This window comes from Pungitius pungitius, chromosome 17, assembly GCF_949316345.1.
Source record: "Pungitius pungitius chromosome 17, fPunPun2.1, whole genome shotgun sequence".
Taxonomy (NCBI): Eukaryota; Metazoa; Chordata; class Actinopteri; order Perciformes; family Gasterosteidae; genus Pungitius; species Pungitius pungitius.
In genome coordinates, this window is record NC_084916.1 from 12,758,069 (window position 1) to 12,776,175 (window position 18,107).

General features: G+C 45.4%; 1 protein-coding gene across 3 annotated transcripts; it reads left to right on the top strand.

Moving 5' to 3' along the window:
• Positions 1–1,242: 1,242 nt before the first annotated feature.
• tbc1d5 (TBC1 domain family, member 5) lies at positions 1,243–18,099 on the top strand. Of its 3 annotated transcripts, none has more exons than XM_037474409.2 (22): positions 1,243–1,395; positions 5,565–5,612; positions 5,924–6,073; positions 6,734–6,791; positions 6,955–7,063; positions 7,311–7,400; positions 7,667–7,738; positions 8,377–8,444; positions 8,539–8,641; positions 9,009–9,097; positions 9,239–9,289; positions 9,454–9,523; positions 10,309–10,481; positions 10,577–10,719; positions 11,359–11,465; positions 13,533–13,618; positions 14,042–14,367; positions 15,234–15,442; positions 15,546–15,645; positions 15,749–15,828; positions 15,920–16,267; positions 16,880–18,099. In XM_037474409.2, exons 3-22 carry the CDS (start codon positions 5,974–5,976, stop codon positions 17,141–17,143), a joined length of 2,646 nt encoding a protein of 881 aa, XP_037330306.2. In that variant the 5' UTR covers positions 1,243–1,395; positions 5,565–5,612; positions 5,924–5,973; the 3' UTR covers positions 17,144–18,099. The 3 variants fall into 3 exon arrangements, with proteins under 3 accessions (XP_037330306.2, XP_037330305.2, XP_062414572.1); XM_037474408.2 differs by having other exon boundaries at positions 5,955–6,073; XM_062558588.1 differs by lacking the exon at positions 16,880–18,099 and having other exon boundaries at positions 5,955–6,073; positions 15,920–16,826.
• Positions 18,100–18,107: the final 8 nt, after the last annotated feature.

Sequence of the window (18,107 nt, forward strand, 5' to 3'; positions counted from 1 at the left end):
ATGCTATAAAGACTTCTTGAAACAAGTAAATAAGAGATGAAGCTCATTTATCAGATCGCTATTTTAAGAGAAGCAGAGGACTCACGTTAAGGACCCATTAAAGATTAAACCAGTGGTTCTGTCCACTGCCTGCACTCATGTTAGAGGATTAGATCATTTCCTCTTATAACTGTGTCTCTGTTAGTGAGCTGATGTCATTGTTGGGACAGTATTATTCTGTGCCGTTCACCAGGGCTCTCTGTACCAGCCCAGCTGTGTCTCCTCCAGCGCATGCCCCCCCCATATCTTCAGTCTCTTTTTATTCTTATTTTATTGTATTTATTTCGACCGTAGGTTCTTCTCCCTCTCTTCCCAAGCCTCTCATCTGAGTCTCCCACACTAGAATCACACAGTGCAACATTCAAGCCCCATTTGGTCAGAATAGCTTCATAGAGTAATTCAATAAAGCTATGCTCTTTTTCTGTCAGCTGTTTCCATGACGATACCTAAGTCAGGGCCAGCAAGAGGCCATGAAAACCTCATTGTCAGCAATATTAGCTATAGTAATGATGATAATGGTGTTCTCGAAATGCCATCCATGCCTGTTGTGATGATGATGGTGGCAATGATGGTCATTATGATTGCTTTGTGTTAACCCCCTCCACAACATAAACACACACACAACAATGCACAAAGAGCATTAATGCTATTTAATGTCACTTTTATATTTTCACATGGATACTGCCGCTTGTACAAGGCCCGTCCTGCTGCTTTTGTTTATCCCTATTTTGTCTGTGGAAAGCACTTTGTGATACAGATGTCTTCAGATACATTTGACTTGCCTGACCACAGAGTTTTTCCCCATATAACTGACTTAATTAACCATTATTTTACCCTCAACTTCAATCTCTTTTAATTCTCCCTTAGGTTGCGGATATTGTAAATGCAGTATGCACAGCTTCATAACCTGTATGTTTCAGATCATCTCTCTGACAGTTTAAAGATCCATCTATTATTTAAGTCATTCATCATACACATTAATATTAACAATTAGGTTGAAAGGTTTTAGAAGTAATATTGATTTGGCTTTTAACCCCTTGGATCAGGACTTTTATTGATTTATCAGGTAAACTCCTCCAATAGGTGTTTGACCTTTGACCTAATGGACAACTCAATACATTTAAATACCAACGAATCTCGCGCCCACTGCATACTTGGATTATTCTATAAAACGCTTTGTTGTTGATGTTGAGCTTTTCGCAAGATTCCGCCTGAAGCCTCACGAGCGACGAGCCAGAGAGGTCACGTGATCAGTCAGCTGGTCTTCAGCACATCCGCCTGACCCAGCTGCTGTTTACAAATCAGCGGGCAGTCCCCCGCAACAGCAGAATGAGGAGTCCTGCGTGACCTGAACAGGTATCTGAACCACACTACCCCCCCACCCCCCCGGGTTATGATGACCGTGTCGCATTACTTGGACTTGTATCCGCCTCTCTCCACTCGGGGGTTTTCTCGCGGCTTCCAGCAGCCTCCGTGTGACGGAAGTGAAGCCGCGGGCCCCGTTCGTCGGGTCGCTCGCAGCTCGCTGACAGCCAGGCTGTCCGCCCACGGTAGTTTACCCGCCTTCCGACCCCGTGTCACCGCAACGGGTCTCACTCACGCCGACGACGGTTACCGACGCAGCGTCACGCGTGCCGAGCTAGCTTAGCCTCCCGTTAGCATGGTTAGCACGGGCTAGCCTAGCCGTTCCGCCTGCATCGATAATCCTCCTGCTTGCCCCCCCCCCCCCCCCCCCCCATCCGGCGTGCACGTGAGACTGACACCGCGTGCGTGTCCTACGTCCGATTATCGATAGTGTTCGTGCTGGTGATCAATTTATATTGGCTGTACGGTAAAACAAAAATAACAGTGTTCTCTGACTGGCCCGCCGTGTCTAATGACCTCGCCGTGCTGAGGTTTGATAACGTCCTGCACCGGATGCCCCGGTCAGTGAAGCAAGGAGTGAGTGGGAGACTTTTTACTGCGTGTGTGTGTGTGTGTGTGAGTGTGTGTGTGTGTGTGTGTGTGTGTGTGTGTGTGTGTGTGTGCACGTACAGCGTGAGGAACTAGGGTGTAGGAAAGAAGTCGGTTGGTGCGATTCACACACACACACTGCAACGGAAGCACAAGTCTGAGAGCAGTGATGCTTCTATATTGGTTTGGTTTTTAACCCCCTGGGTCAGGAGTGGTGACCGCATCCAAATCACAACAAAAAGTTATGTGTTTACATTTATATTTGAATATATTACTTCCACTTAGTTTTTATCTTCTTACTTCTTGTGTTGGTCCATTTTACTTTTTTTAGCCAGCTGGGTCCCACTGAGAGACAATTTCTCTTTTTTTTGTTTTTAATATGCTTCTCGTATGACCTGCAATCATACGAAAGTGCAAACAGGGACACATTACGACATACCCAAACACAAGTAACACAAATAAAAGTAGCAACATTGTTCAGTTAAAAACAGCTTTTAAAATACATTTCAATCAAGACATGAAGCCCCTCAGGTTAGCAAACATTCCTCTGCTTTTTGTACACAGACGTGTATTTGTCAGGTTTAATCTTTGGTCGTGTATTTGGTAATGTAATCAGCCGAGACCCAGCAAGGTTCCCAGCCTGTTGTGCAGTGCATGTGACCGTGGAGGCCGCCGCCGGGCTCTGGCTGCGTGCTCAAGTCGAGGCATGTGAGTTGGTTCAGTCGAGTCGTTTCACTTTGAATGAACTGCAGAATCCTGTTTGAATATTCATCCTTTTTAAGAGCCACCGTGCACTGGTTTATTTCTCTGAATCTATTTTACATAAGACTGCTCTGACAATGGCGTGTGGAAACTGAGACGAGAGTTCTGGTTCATTTAATTAAATAAATACCCCAAAAAAGTACTTTGCAGAGTTGAAAACTGCTCTGTCCTGTTGATTTTTGGTGAAGCTACAGTAATTTATTCAGATGTCCCAGTATGGATATTCTTCAGGCACTTCAGTAAAACATTGACCCTTCTAGTGGGCTGAAGCTTTTTTTTTTTTTTTTCTTTTGAGTCAGCTCAGCTTGGATGTGGCCTCTGCAGAATGTGCCTGTGCGGACAAATCCCCTCCTCTGCATCGTACAGAAAGCTTCATATAATAACTTTGTCTTGGCTGCTGGGTGGAGGCGAACCCGATCAGCTGATCCGAGACACTGATATATTCTCAGGGCCCAAAAGAATGTGATGCTTGCCTGGCTTTGATGAAGCGTGAACACCGGGTGGGGGGAGGAGGAGGAGGAGGAGGAGGGTGTGTGTGGTTGCTTTCCGATTGAGTGCGCGTTAAAGTAAAGGGAAGTGAAACATTTTCTAGATCCCACAATGAGGTTTATCGAAGGCGAGGGTTCGGTTCGAGGCTTTTTTGACTTGACAGGCCAAAAACTTTTCGCTGCTTTCAAATCCTGTTTGAGGCGACAACTTTGGAACAAGAAAATGTTTGAGAAATCCTAATGTTGGTAACAACATAACTCAATGCTGCAGTTTGTATTGCGCCTCACATGATGCTGTTGCAAATCCCGAAACACATCTTCAACCTCAGAACAGATGGACGCAGTGTTATTTGTCTCTTGATTTATTTATGCATTTCATTATGTATTGATTTCATTATTTCATGACTGATACGTGTTTTGAATTATTGAGGTGTCTGCAGGTGCTGCGCATTAAATTATGCAGAGGCTAATTTGGCTAGATTATTATGTAGTAAAGTTAGGATTTCGTTTGACTCCGAGAAGAAGTAATGAAGGCAGCAGAAGAGACGACTCGCTGTAGGCGAGACGGTGCAAACACGGCGAGGCCTCGTCTGCGTTGGCCGTCTTTGATTCACTCACAAAGTCTTACACACACACACACACACACACACACACACACACCCCTCCTCAGAAGCACAGGGAGAGATCTGAGGAGGCCTCTTTAGAAAGTTTGGAATTACTTTTTTATTTTTGGAATGAAGGGACAAATTGTAGATGTGGTCTTTTAGGGCCTTTAGGGAAAAATGTTCCTCGAAATATCTTGACACTTTGTGCAATGCCATTTTTTAGTCAAGCCGTGAAGATATGAATTGATATTCTGTGTGAGGGGAGTGCGGTTATATCTGTAGTTCCTCAGGAGAGTTTGACAAATCTTTCATGGCCCTCTTTTAAAGTAAAACAAAGAAAACGGGCTATTATTGGAAACACTTTCCACCTTCATTCCTCTTTCTCTCCCACCATATGTGGATCAGTTACCATTATTTAATTTGATAATATCCTTTTTATGAGGGAAGGGAGAAAAAGCCCCTCTGACTTAAAGTGAGCATTAGTCTTGGAGGAGAACAGATGTTTCCTAAGAAAACAGACGCATACATTATGCATATACAATTATTGCTATTTCCATGCCGTGTGTAGCTGATTTATCGAGCGGAGTCCCATTCACACGGTTAATAGGTTTATGAGATGCCTTTGTTGTGTTATTTCCACAATTAATAAAGCGAAAGCAAACGTAATGCTCGGTGGAAGCGTGCTGTTCTGCCGGCCTGTGTACTAGGCTAACCGCATTCATGAACGTGGAATAATCCCCAGCCGGATAAAGAGTGGAGGAAGAATTGTTTAACCCAGATAGAGATGTCGCACGGAGGAAGTTCAAAAAGCTGTGTTTGTGACAGAGTGAATTGAATCAGGGTTAACCTGCTAGAAACTCGTACAATGTGGATTTATTTTTGTCTGCTGGACGATTTGAGCTAAAATCATTATAAACCCATTTAAACATTTACCTCTGACGATGAACATACTGCCAATTGTCTTGATTTAAAGATTAATAGTTTTATCAATCTGAAGTGTCGGGAAAAAATGTAAATAAATTCCCATGATGACTTCCCAGAGACGTTGGTGGCACACCCACACTCCAAAGATACTTTCAGACAAACCATCCACACATTTGATTTTTTTTTTTAATTGCTTGATGAATGATTCAAACAATTATGATTAGAAGAGTTGAAGATGACGAAATAGTGATTGGACTCATTGTTCCATCCCTGGTAGCCCAAAATAGCCCAAGGAGCAAGATTTAGAAATGATGCAACCGTAGCTTGTCCAGGTTTTACTTTCTGGTCCGAATTGAACAATTGGATTGTTGCAATCTAGCAACAGATACCAGAATTTTATTGGTATTCTCTTCTCCCAGCATTTGATTCATGGACTGCAGTTGGTGTTTAATGAAAATTTAAACAAATGCAAGATGATTAACAACCCTTGCTTTAATATAGATATTGGGATGAAATAACAATTTCATTGATAGTAATGAGTTAATCTTTTTTTATTTTCATTTATTTCTCTGTAAAATTAGTGAAAGGTTCTGAAATTATTATATCTGTGGCGATGTCTTCAAATGTTTTGTTTTCATCTACCCCCCCAAAATATTCACGTTGCTCTTAACCAACAAACATTTTCCTTTTTTATATCCCCAAAGAATTTGTCCTTCTTTTAAAGAACCATTTTCTTCATTACCCTGTGGGACTGACTGTTTAATTTCCTTAATGTTTATTCCTCTTCCTGCAGAGTCATTATTTTTTTCTGAGTCTTGGCAGAGAAGAAGAGGTTGTGACAGTAAGTTAAGACATTTAACAGTATTAGCAGTGGGGCAGAACTGTATTGATTGCACTAGATGGATTTTGTAAGCAAACCTTTGTGAAGAGATCAGAGGTCAGAATAACATTTCTGCTCACAAAGACTAAATGGTAAATTCTGCATATTTTTATGGGGACATTCAATCTCTGTGAATGGTACATGTAGCCTATAAAATGAGACTAAGCAAGTAAAGTACAGGGGTGAGGAGGAGGGGGGGGGGGGGGGGTGTGGGGGCTCAGAGCCTTTCCACTAGCTGATCCGCCGTCCGTTAACCTGTGATTTGATTCTAGTTCCTCTCCGGTCGCCCGTTACGTTCTACAGATCCAGCTGGCTCGCGGCCATGCAGCATCCCAATTTTGAGACCCGCCACCCGCTCCAGACGGACGAGCACCAGGAGACGGGCTTTGACCCGCTCAATAACTTCAACAGGAACCGCAGCAGTAGGTCAACTCCACACAGCAGACCACAGATCACAACCCTTCGGAGCCTTAAAACGTGCTTCGGTTTCTCATGTTCTCTAACACCTTACACACGGACTACTGATGGCTGCTGAGGCTTTGACGAGTCAAAGAGTAGACGACAGACACAAAATGACTTTTTATGATATGAGATATGAAGAAAGAAAAGGAGCTCATTGTGGAGTGTGAGTCACGGACATGGACGCCCCCGGTGCTGAGACTGTTTTTGTGTTTTTATGTTTACGTGCGAGTAAAAGATGTCGGGGGCTGGCGTGTTGCGGAACTGATGAATATTCATGCTGAGTGTCCCCGTGGAACGATCTGCTCCTGTAACTAATGTTGATAGACAGCTCTCCGACTTGAATGCATGTTCACCTGCAGGCCAAATTAGACTTATTACTGCCAATAAAGCGGAAGGGGAGCACGGCGCTTCTCTCTCTGTCGCCGCTTTACCGGCTTCTGGCCCATTTCAAATAACTATTTGGTCCTTTCATAGCCGCCAAGAGGCCAGCACCATGTTATGGCAGTAGTCAAATGTTATATTTTTGTTTATTCAATTAGCTTTAGAAAATGATTCTAGTTTTGCTTTCACTGGTTGTTTACATCGCCCCCTTGTGGTTGTGTCTGTCTGTCTTTTAACAGGAGGCTCTCTTGACAGCAGCACTTACTCACAGTCTCAGTCGACCTTCCTCTCGTACAGGTGAGTGTTTCCCGTGCGTCCCCCTTGTGGGTGAACCATCATAAACTGTTGGCCCGGCTCACCTGGTTTACTGGCTGGATGACACATCAGATGGAACACTGTGCCCAATGTGGGTTGATGAGCTCATAAATCTCCCGTCCTCTGCCTCCCTTCCTCTGCGCAGGAAAGAATGGGACGACCTGTTCCTCAACAGTAATTACCTGGCCAGGGTCCGGCAGGCGGGCATCAACGGTCGACTGCGGAGCAGCCGCTTTCGGAGCGTGTGCTGGAAGGTAAAACCCCCCCCCCCCCCCCCCCCCCCCCCCCCCCGCCGCCGGCAAGCGGTCCCCTCCGGATCCGGGTTTGATCACGGCGGCTTTGGCAAACGTCCCCGGCTCATGAGAAGCGGCCCTTATGGCTGATTGCAGACCTCCTTTGGTTGAAAACAGCGGGCTTTTAATTTTTGTCACTCGCCTGCGTGCGTGTGACACTTTTTAAAAAAAGAGCTAACACACTGACCTGTGTGCTGGCTTCCTGCAGTTGTACCTCGAGGCTCTTCCAGAAGAAAGGAGCCAGTGGATCAACAAGACCAAAGAGCACCGGGCCCATTATGAGAAGATCAAAGAGACGGTGAGAGCGCCTCCATGTGGCCGTTTCTCTCGGTTTCTGCATTATGGCCTCGTAAATAATCTGAGAAGTTTTTTTTTCTTTTTTTCTAGATATAGTGGTCTGAAATAATTCTGTATTACTGTGAGGAATTACTCTTCGGTTTCAACTGACACCACCATTTAAAACCAAACGGAGCTTGTAATTCCTTACAGTTTAGGCTGCTTTACAAAATGTTTCTGCCTTTATCACAGTGAAGTTAATTTTTTAATTATTTTTTTTTGTCACAGCACATCACTAACCCTCGCAAAGCAGGCCAGCAGGACCTAGTTGTCAACAACCCGCTGTCACAGGATGAGGGGGTGAGTGTGTGTCTGTGTGACAGTGAGTCTGTTTCCTTCTCGTTGCCAGTCGGTTGCTTTGAATTTGCATGCAAAATGTGACACTAATGCATTCCCTCCAGACTTTAGTTGCAATAATTATAAACCATTTCAGTAATTAATTATTGTTGATTCATTTACATGTATTTATATATATGTAATATATATATATATATATATATATATATATATATATATATATATATATATATTGGAATGTGCAATTAATGGTGTTTAAAATATTGAAACCGAATTAGTTTTCTTTTAATTTCATCTCACAATTAATCTAAACTGTTGACACACACTTGCCCCACTGATAAAACAGACTAAATGAGCTGTCATTGGCCTTCTAGCGAACTTCTTCAGAAGTTTCCTGAAAAGGAATATGTGATTTTAGTACTAATTATGGAGAGTGTTCAATTTTTAGACTTCCTGTTTCATTCAAACGGACACAGCAGGTTAGCAATACAGACAAGAATAACATTCATCCAATAATTAAAGTCTAAGCACAAGTGTCTAAATGCAAATAACAACCAGTAGTAGTACAAGCTGCTCATTATATGAAGAATAGTTATTTTTGAGGAATCTTGAAAAAAATGTCCTTTTCCTCTCCTGTCCAGAGCCTGTGGAACAGGTTTTTTCAAGACAAAGAGCTGAAGGGGATGATCAAGCAGGACGTGTTGAGAACGTAAGTAACACCGGACAGCTTTGTGACCGCCAGATGAAGTGAACCCCTCGTTTCTGTCCTTTTATATTCTGAATCTACTTCCATCTTATTTAAGGTTCCCAGAGATCCGTTACTTCCAGGACGACGATGTGAGGACAAAGCTGACGGACATTCTCTTCTGTTATGCCAGAGAAAATGAACAGTTGCTGTATAAGCAGGTACGAGATCGGAGGCAACACGTTGTGAGTAATTGAAGGAAATGTAGCAGTCAGACACCTTCGTTTTCAATAAAAGGTCCTTGAAAAATCGTGTGTGTGTGTGTGTGCGTGTGTTAACCTAATCATTATCAGTGTCTGTAACGGGTGCCAGCGCATAAATAGATGCTCAGTAAAGCATCTTTTCTGCAAACTGGAAGTGACACACGGCCGGGCAGTGGCTAACAATATCCAAATTAAACCTGTCACCACAGATTAGAAACCTCGTGCATCACTATTAAAGAGAGACTGACCACGAATGAACCGTCGTTTCTCTCCCCCCCCCCGCCCTTTTGTCACGTCTTACACGCTCTTCTTCTTCTGTCTGTAGGGGATGCACGAGTTGCTAGCTCCCATAGTGTTTGTGCTGCACTGTGACCATCAAGCCTTCCAGCACGCCAGCGAGACGGCGAGCCCCAGGTCACTTCCTCGTGACCACGACACCGGTCAACCTTTCAGTTGACCTAAACACTTTTTTTTAAGACCTGCCTGCACATGAACTGTGGTCGGCAGTGGTCCCACCGTCTAGTTTGGGTTGTGATCGGTTTGTTTCTTCCGCAGTGAGGAGATGAAGTGTCTGTTGAACCCGGAGTATCTTGAGCACGACGCCTAGTGAGTCCTCTCCTCATATCGGACCAACCGTGTTCACAAGTCGTATCACTTTATTAATCCAAATACTTGGAGTTGACTTGCATGTCTTGTTTCCAATACATCCTCCTTTAAGTTGCTCGTGTTTTCTTTCTCTCCGTCTCCCCTCGCCACACGCACGCCTGTAGCGCCTTGTTCTCTCACCTGATGGAGACAGCAGAGCCGTGGTTCTCCAGCTACGAGAGGGAAGTGAGGAAGGTCAGTGTGATCCGATGACCGCGCAGAAGACATGACGTTAGACTTGGAATGCAGACGATCAAACCTTTTTTTTTTTTAAGTTAAAATTCAGAGGATTTCAGTCCTTGTTGATCTGAAGACACCCGTGGTAACCATAGAAACAACAGGTGTGACGTAACGCCACGGCCACGTGTGTGCTTAGTGCGGCCAAACTGACTCGTGATTTCTATATGAAGAAGGCGGTCAATAGTAATTTCCAGAGTGACTTGAATTTTTTTCTGCACGCACACAATGCAAGTAGCTCTCCACGCAACAGCAGCTCACAGTGACTGGTTTTTAATCGCTCATCTGGACCCGAGCCCTTTGAGCCATTATTCCCTGCGATATTTTAAACTGATTCACCGACCAAAAAAGGCAAAAGACACCGATTTCAATTTTAAATGTTTCACGTGATTTGCCGTGCCCTGTTTTCCAGTCGCACGCTTTTATTTTAACTTGCAGCGGAAGGAGATGTTGGGTTTTATATTGGCTGTAACCGCTCAGATATGCCAGCAGGAGAGTGAATAGTAAACGCTGATTTACTGTCAATCATTCAAACCCAGGAAGGCAATTTAAATCCAGAATGGGAAAGAGCTGACACTAACAATCTAAACCTCTATTCAGCGAGGCAATTACAGACTGGAAATAAAGTTAGGGGCCGTTGCTGAAAGAAATGGGCTTTCTTTCTAAACATATTCAGTGGTGATTATGTGGACACGTATCATTATATAACTATAAGCTATTTAAACAACGATCTGCTGCTCCAGGGTAAGGACGAGATGCTGACCAGCATCCCGTTCGCACGGCCCCAGGACTCGGGGCCATCTGTTGCCATAGTGACCAAGGTGAACCGCATCCAGGACCAGCTGGTGAAGAAGAACGACATCGAACTGCACATGCACCTCAACCGACTGGAGATAGCCCCGCAGATTTATGGCATGTCAGTATTCACTCCTGTACCGCAGGGCGTGTGACCCTTTGACCCTTAGGCTGTACACAAACACCTGTAAACCCCCCCCCATTTCCGTCCTGCAGCCGGTGGGTGCGACTGTTGTTCGGCCGCGAGTTCCCGCTCCAGGACCTGCTGGTGGTGTGGGACGCCCTCTTCGCCGACAGCATCACCCTGGACCTGGTCGACTACTGCTTTGTGGCTATGCTGCTCTACATCCGAGACGCTCGTACGCTACATTTATTTCCAAAAATAATCCAGTAGCTCAGCGTGTTGTCTTTGTAGCATGTCATTTCATGAGGAACACTTAACTGGAAGGATGTGATTCACTTTGTCTCAGTTAATGTAGATGGAGTCGTATTGCTTTAGATAGAACACAGTAGATATTTGCCACCTTGCAGGATGAGGTTTTGGGCCCTGATATTGTCGCTACATACTGTGAGTGTCTTCCAGTAAGCCATTGAACCCCTGAGGCTATAGATCACGTGCCAACAAACTACATGCCTACAGCAGACCTTCCCATCAGTCTGTGCTTTCTGTACACAGAAGGTAGAAGAAATGCTGGAATTGATGGAATCGCTTGGAGAAAATGATTTTTGACCAGTCCTTCAGTGCTTGCCAAGTTTCAATGTACGGCAAACGTTAGGCTCAAGTATAGTTTTACCATCAAATCGAGCGCACTCCGTATTAAGGAAGCCTGAGCCCATTTTGTGTGTTTTGAGACTGTGCTCTGATTAGTTTTTTATAACTAATTCACACTTTTGCCACAGTGCAAATGGCAACAATATGCAATATTTAAATGAGTCCTGATGTTAGATTCATGGTCCGTTTACAGCATCACTAATACTGCGTTTATTGTCTGTTTCAGTCATTGCTAGTAACTTCCAGACCTGCCTGGGCCTGCTAATGCACTACCCTCCATTAGGAGACATCAACTCTCTGCTTCAAAAGGCTCTTTTCCTTCGAGATCCCAAAGTAAGAAAACCACAGCAGCAGAATAAGTAGTAGTAGTACAAAATGGTTTGTACGGTTTTCTATGTACACACTGATTTTTGTTTCCCAAGAACAGCAGCTGTCAGGTTCAGTGTCTGTTCCTCTTCAATTTTCTCCGAAAGTCACATTGTGGGACAATAACCGCTTTCAATATGCCCGGGTGGTCACAAGTTTAAATGGAGAAGAGAAAGCGAGGATTATTCAGTTCTTTCACAAGAGGTGATGTTGTTTCAAAAGGCTTTCTATGGTTCTAGTTGGGAAAGTATTTACAAAAGTGAACACTTGACTCACCCACAAAGCACAGGGCTGAAGTCCTTGAACGCATGTATAGTGTACACCCGCCAGTGTCATTGCACTGTGAAAAAAATGCACGCACGCATGAATGAATGCCACACACACACTTCAGTGGTTAGATATCAGGGATTTCAAGGCAGCTACTGCGATCACGTAAAGCACAGGTGCAGTCAATGTACCGGCTCATTTGGTTAAGAAAGGGAAGTTGCACACATATGTACATGTTGACTATATACTTTGTGTAACACAATAAAGCTTAATCCCATTCGAAACCTGCAATATTTAAATCTCATAAATCCAGGTAGAGACATACTTCACTACTTTTATCCGCACGTATTTATATACATATAAATTCCCTCACACTCTTGTTGAAAGGATTGCCTGTAAACATTGACATTAGGGCTGCACATAAACCTCCATCCTTCACTCAATATGTTTACATTTTGAAGGGTTGTTCGTATCTTGCAGCAACATAGAGTGCAAACATGCGCTCTGTCTTGACCAACACCAAGGGAGGCGCCAACTTGCGATAACAAGCCGGTCCAGCAGCATTCTTGCAGCGCCGTAAATTACATTTTTATAACCATAGTAAAACCAAATCATATTTAATTTTTTTTTTTGGGGTGGTGGCATGATTAAATATGTCAACAAACCTTTTTAAAGCTGGATCCCAAGGCCCTCAATCATTGCATGTTAAAAACAGGACACTCAGTTCAGCCCTTATTGGTATGCGATGCTGCGAGTGCTGAAAAGGTCGCTTCTGTCGCAGCGCCTCGTGGAGACAATCAACAATGTCTAGACTCCTGGAATATACAATAAATGCTGGAGTTTATTTAATGCCAACCATGACTTGGACCAATAAAAGACTGAAGGTGGTTTCAACAGATACATTTGACTGAATAATATTTCTTCTTACTCAAGGTTTGCTTAATGGCGTTGGCTTAAAGAATCACTTATTGCCACAAATTGTATGTGCCATTTTCTAGCTTCATAAAAAAAAACTTTTTTTATTTGAGCCTTTTTGCTCTCAGGTACTTGTTTAGTCCCCAATCTTGAACTTTGAAAATGGAATAAACAACCTGAAATCTCTCCCAAAAACATGAAATGATCCTCTTCACTGTGACCGCCTCCTATTACAATCATTACACTAATTGTTATGTGTGATGTAACACGGAGGGGACGCAAGAGATTGATGGTGAAAACAAGAACTGCAAACATTTTTAATCAGGATGCAGCGGATTAAAAAGGGCATTTCTGTCACATCTAAATCACACACGAGCATCACAGTCTCCCCGTTACCCTTTTTCCGTGCGTGCGTGTGTGCGTGTGTGCGTGTGTGCGTGTGTGCGTGTGTGCGTGTGCGTGTGTGTGTGTGTGTGTGTGTGTGTGTGTGTATATACGTGAACCCGCTGACCCGCACCGCATACAAACCCCACTCACTACCTTCCTGGGAGCAGGAATCAAGCAAGGTGCTGATCCAACGCGACAGACACCCCCCCCCCGAGGTTAAAGACCATGTCACAGCAGGTCCACGTCACGTTGCACCTGGGGTTAGTGGGCCTCATGGCTGATGACAGAGGGGGCGCAGGAGAGACGCTGGTTGCTCATACGCGCTGACTCAGAAACGTCAAGGCGACTCGTGTTTGCTTGTTTTGATGTTTTCATGCGTGTGAACCGGTCCGTGTTGACGTGTTTACTGTTTATCGCCGCACGCAGAACAAGTCCGACGTGTTTATTCTGTTCCCTTTCTTGTAGAACTATCCGCGACCCGTCAACTACCAGTTCCAGCAGAACCTGGATTACTACAAAACAAGGGGAGCGGACTTGATGAACAAGACACGGTAAGACACACACAGCCAATGGATAAAAAATATATCATACTAGTAGTAATAAAGGACTAATCATCTTGTTGACTTTTAAAAAAAAAAGTTTAATTTTATCCTTTGCGGAGAACAAAGGGTTCATAATAGATCATCACTTTTTACATTTGAATAAGCACTCAATTTCTTAACAAACTGCTCATACTTTTCCAATCATGTCATTCAAGTGTTTTTTTTTTTTTTAAAGGAAAGAAATTGTTGAATTCCAGTTTGAAAATCCTGCTGCCTGAAGCTTAACATTTGCATGAGATTTTCAGTGCATGGCAGTGAGCACCACGCAGGCCTTTGGTCAACGTGTGTGTGTGTCTGTGTGTGTGTGTGTGGGTGTGTGTGCAGCACAAAGCTGGAGAGCAGAGGAGCTGACTTACATACTTGTCTTTCCAGCTCTGGTCCCAGTACCAAAGTGGCCCCGCTCAACATCAACAAGGTCTCCAGCAGCCTGCTGAACTTCGGCAGGAAGCTCATCGCTCCGGCCATATCGGGCGGCTCCGGCGGCGTTTCGCCGATCAACAGCGAGGTGCACTCCTCCTCTTCCTCCTCCTCGTCGACCTCCCCCGCATCGGCGCCGGCGCCCGCCCCGTCCCACCCGCTGGCTGAGGCCCCGTCGGGGCAGGCCCCCCCGCAGACCCAGACCCAGAGCCAGAGCCACGCCCAGACTCAGCACTACCGCCTGCTCAAGTCAGAGAGCATGCCCGTCCACCTGAGTAAAGGTCAGTGGCGGGACAAGCGCCCTTTCACTTTTGTCCTTGTGTCCGTGGGTCACCTGCGCGTGCAGATTATCTACACACCTGCAGATTATCTACACACCTGCATCCATTTTTTTTCCTTCAGTTTTGACTCCCGACCTATTAGATGTAGTTTCAGGTGGAGTCTCCCTCTCTACTCTCTCCCAACCCAGACTGGCACTGACACACAAGGCAACGGCTTGTGTGACAAACGCGCTCCTCCGTTATTGCGTGTCTCCGACACACAGTCTGTCGTTCACGGATCCTGCGGCTTTACAGGCGGCTGGTTCTGCCCGTGTAGGTGTCCACAGCATGTAATGATGCATGTTGACCAGCAGAGGGCGAACAACGCGCCCCACATGGACATTAAACTGAGAACATTTTACCTTTTTTAGATGGTTTCCTATTATCTGTCTGCTATAGAGGCTTCAAATCATGTTTTGTTTTTTTACAATTACCAAATGTAAACAAATGATTTATATATCTTCAAATAAATATAATTAATTAACAAACTCACAGAACGAATGCAGAAGCACTGATTGTTCACAGTGAGGACCAACGTTACAAAAAAAAGCTTTTGTCGTTCATGCCTCATTTGAGTGTAAATTATTAAATCAAATTATTCTTGCTCTGTTAGAATTCCTTTCATTATTTCAAAATTGAGGCTTCATATTGTTATAACCTTCTAATTAATTTCAAATCCTCTTTATGACCCATTAATCTTAAATTCACAAATAAACATTCATGCTTAAGCGGTACTGTACCCTTCGTTCTGATTATATATTTATATTTTCTTTATTACAAAGCATACACACATTGTACCGTATTAATGTTCTGTCCATCTTTCTCAGGTCAAAGCTCCAGGGCGGTTAGCTCCTCTCCCAGCATAGAAAGCCTCTCTGGTGGGCGGCCTCCATCCGCCGCTTCTCCGCCTCTCCCCCCCTTGAGAGGGAGTGATGCGAGCACTTCATCTCCACCCCTCTCCGCCACCAAGAAAGAGTCCTTCTTCAACATCACTCGCTCTCGCTCCCACAGCAAGAGCATGGGCAAGAAGGAGCCGGTGAGCCGTCCAACGTGTTGTGTGTGTCTCTTCTCTTTGTCTTTTCTTCCAGTTACGATCCTAACTCCTCCCTTGGTTTCTTCACCCTCTGCTTTTGCGACAGGAGGAGGACCTGGAAGGCCAGGTGTCATTCCTGCAGGGCCAGATCAACGACCTGGAGGCAATGAGCAAATACTGTGCCAGGATGATGAACGCTCACATCTGTGAGTTCAGGGACTAGAAATGTTTTTCTCAAATATGGGACATGTATGTACTTGTACAAAACATTTCAAGCTCAGTGTGTGACTGCATATTACACGTCCACAGGTAATATCCAAGAAGTGATTCTCCAAGAACACCTGCAGAAAGAGGACGAGGTCCTGGTGTCCCTGGCTGGACTCAAACAGGTGGGTCTCAGGAAGCGTACGTTGTTTGACATGTTTTTTTTGTACCATCTTAACGCGTCTCCTGTCTCTTATCTCCTTTTATTCGTGTCAGATCAAAGACATCCTCAAGGGAGCGCTTCGCTTCAACCAAAGCCAGCTGGAGGCCGAGGAGAACGAGGCGATCGCCATCGCTGAAGATCACTACACCTCCACAGCAGCCGCTGAGTCCGCTCTGAGCGCCAGCAACCTCCGCCGTGACCACCGGCTCCGCCTGCAGCAAGCAAACAGCAGGCGGAGCCGGGACTCCGATCTGGACGGGAGGATTGGGAGCACAGATGAGAAGCAAGATGAGCATCAGCAGGGGGAGGAGCAGCAGCAGCAGGAGGAGGAGCAGGAGCAGGAGGAGGAGGATGAGGAGGAGCAGCAGCAGCAGGAGGAGATGGCTCCACCTGAGCAACAGGTTGCTTTACGATAATTCATCTTATCGGCTGCTGGTGATGGAGCTCTGCACTGGCGCCATCTATCACTCAGTTCAGACAGGATGCGCTCTCCCTTGTTTCCCCTAATTATTTGACCTTTTGATCCCGTGTTCAGCATCTTTTATTTCCAGCCATTTTTGTGCCAAAAAAAAAAAACATGCCCAGAATGAATCACTTCATCAATTATTCTCACATCAACCACATCGATGCATTTGAACACATTGAGCTTCAGGGCCGAAGACGCAGCAGACTGGTCATACAGCCACGGTTCGACTTCACCTACTTACTGCTCGAGATCAAGTTCTGTAAATATTTAAACGGTGTCTTTGTGCAGCCAGGTGACAATAGTCACACGGCAGCCATTGTGATTGATGGAAAGGTGAAACTGCAGAGCGGTGTTTGTTTCATGTGAGACATCGATTTTAACCAAACAAGTCAGTCAAGTCTATGTTTAGGCAGGAGAACCCCGGGGGGCTAAAAGCATCGGCAATAATTTCAAGTGAGAGTTTCAAGAGGGGGGGGGGGGGGGGGCAAGAGTTTCTGCAAAAGACCAGAAAAAGACGCCGAGGACCCTTACCATGTCTCATGTGCAGGTGGCGTCTTGCCTCGGCTCCGAGGGAAAGAGCTGGAACGACTACATCCTCGTGTGTCAGGACGGAGACGCGGGAGGGAAGGCCGAGCGCACCGCTCCAATCGGACGAGGGCTCGGCCTGGTGCGGACGGCGCCCGAGGGCGCGGCCGCGACCTTCCGCGACCCCCTGATGGCCGGCGCCGCCTCGGGCTCTTCCAGCCCGGACGAGGGCTCCACCCACAGCAAGGACTCCGACTTCACCATCGTGAACCCGAATGACCTGTGAATCCCGTCCCCAGGACGTGACTTCAAATGAACTGACATGGGGGGAGGGAGGGGGGGGCTTAGAGGGTGGGATCTGCCGTTTTTAGGCTTAAAGTAAAAATTGCACATTTGAACCCGTGGCGCTTCCACTCCCGTGAACACCTTCCGCGCTCTGTCCCTTTTAACCCGTCTTCTGTGCCACTCCAGCCCTGTCCCAGCTGGTGCCGTACGCTGTCCCATCCAGCGAATTCCCCTCACTTTGATTTGTGTCGCGTCCAGTCCCTCGTGGTGTGTAACTGTAGCGCCCTGCACTACCGGGGGGGGCAACGAGCTGCATCGAATGTCAAATGAACGCTCTGTTGGACCTCAAACCTGCAATTTCTCTCTCTCTCTCTCTCCTCCCTGACATTACTGTAATCATTGGGAGGGTGATGCTTCCGATTCTTCTGAATGTGGAGGTCTGGCCATACCTCTGCCTGTCTCTGTGTACGTCTCTATCCTGACAGAGGACGCTGTCTCCTCTGCTACTCAAAGCTCCTCCTCTCCCCAAACCAGTGCCTCTGACCGTTATTTGTCTCTCAACCAACCAAACAAAACCTAAGTCTGTGATCTTATTCTTTTTGTTAGGTTCCTTTTTTATATTATTTCTAGGACAGCCTTTTAACCCTTTAGTTTAATATCCTTGATGAAAATGATTAAATGATGCCGTGTCTTTGTTCCCTTTTTGGGTTTTTTAAATTGACTCCCATGTGGACATTTTAATGTTATAACTGAGTTGTTTTTGTGTCCTGTGGAAAACCGCAAAGAATGTCCCCTGCAGCTGCTCACCATGCATAATTTACTCGAGACCAATAAAACTCAATATCTCTTAATACAAACCTGTTTTGGGAATGCTGCTCTGAACTTGTCAACGTGAACTCGTTTGTGTGAACATATCCGTTTGCACCGTTTACAGTACGTTTGTCAACGGGAAAGTGTGGAATGAC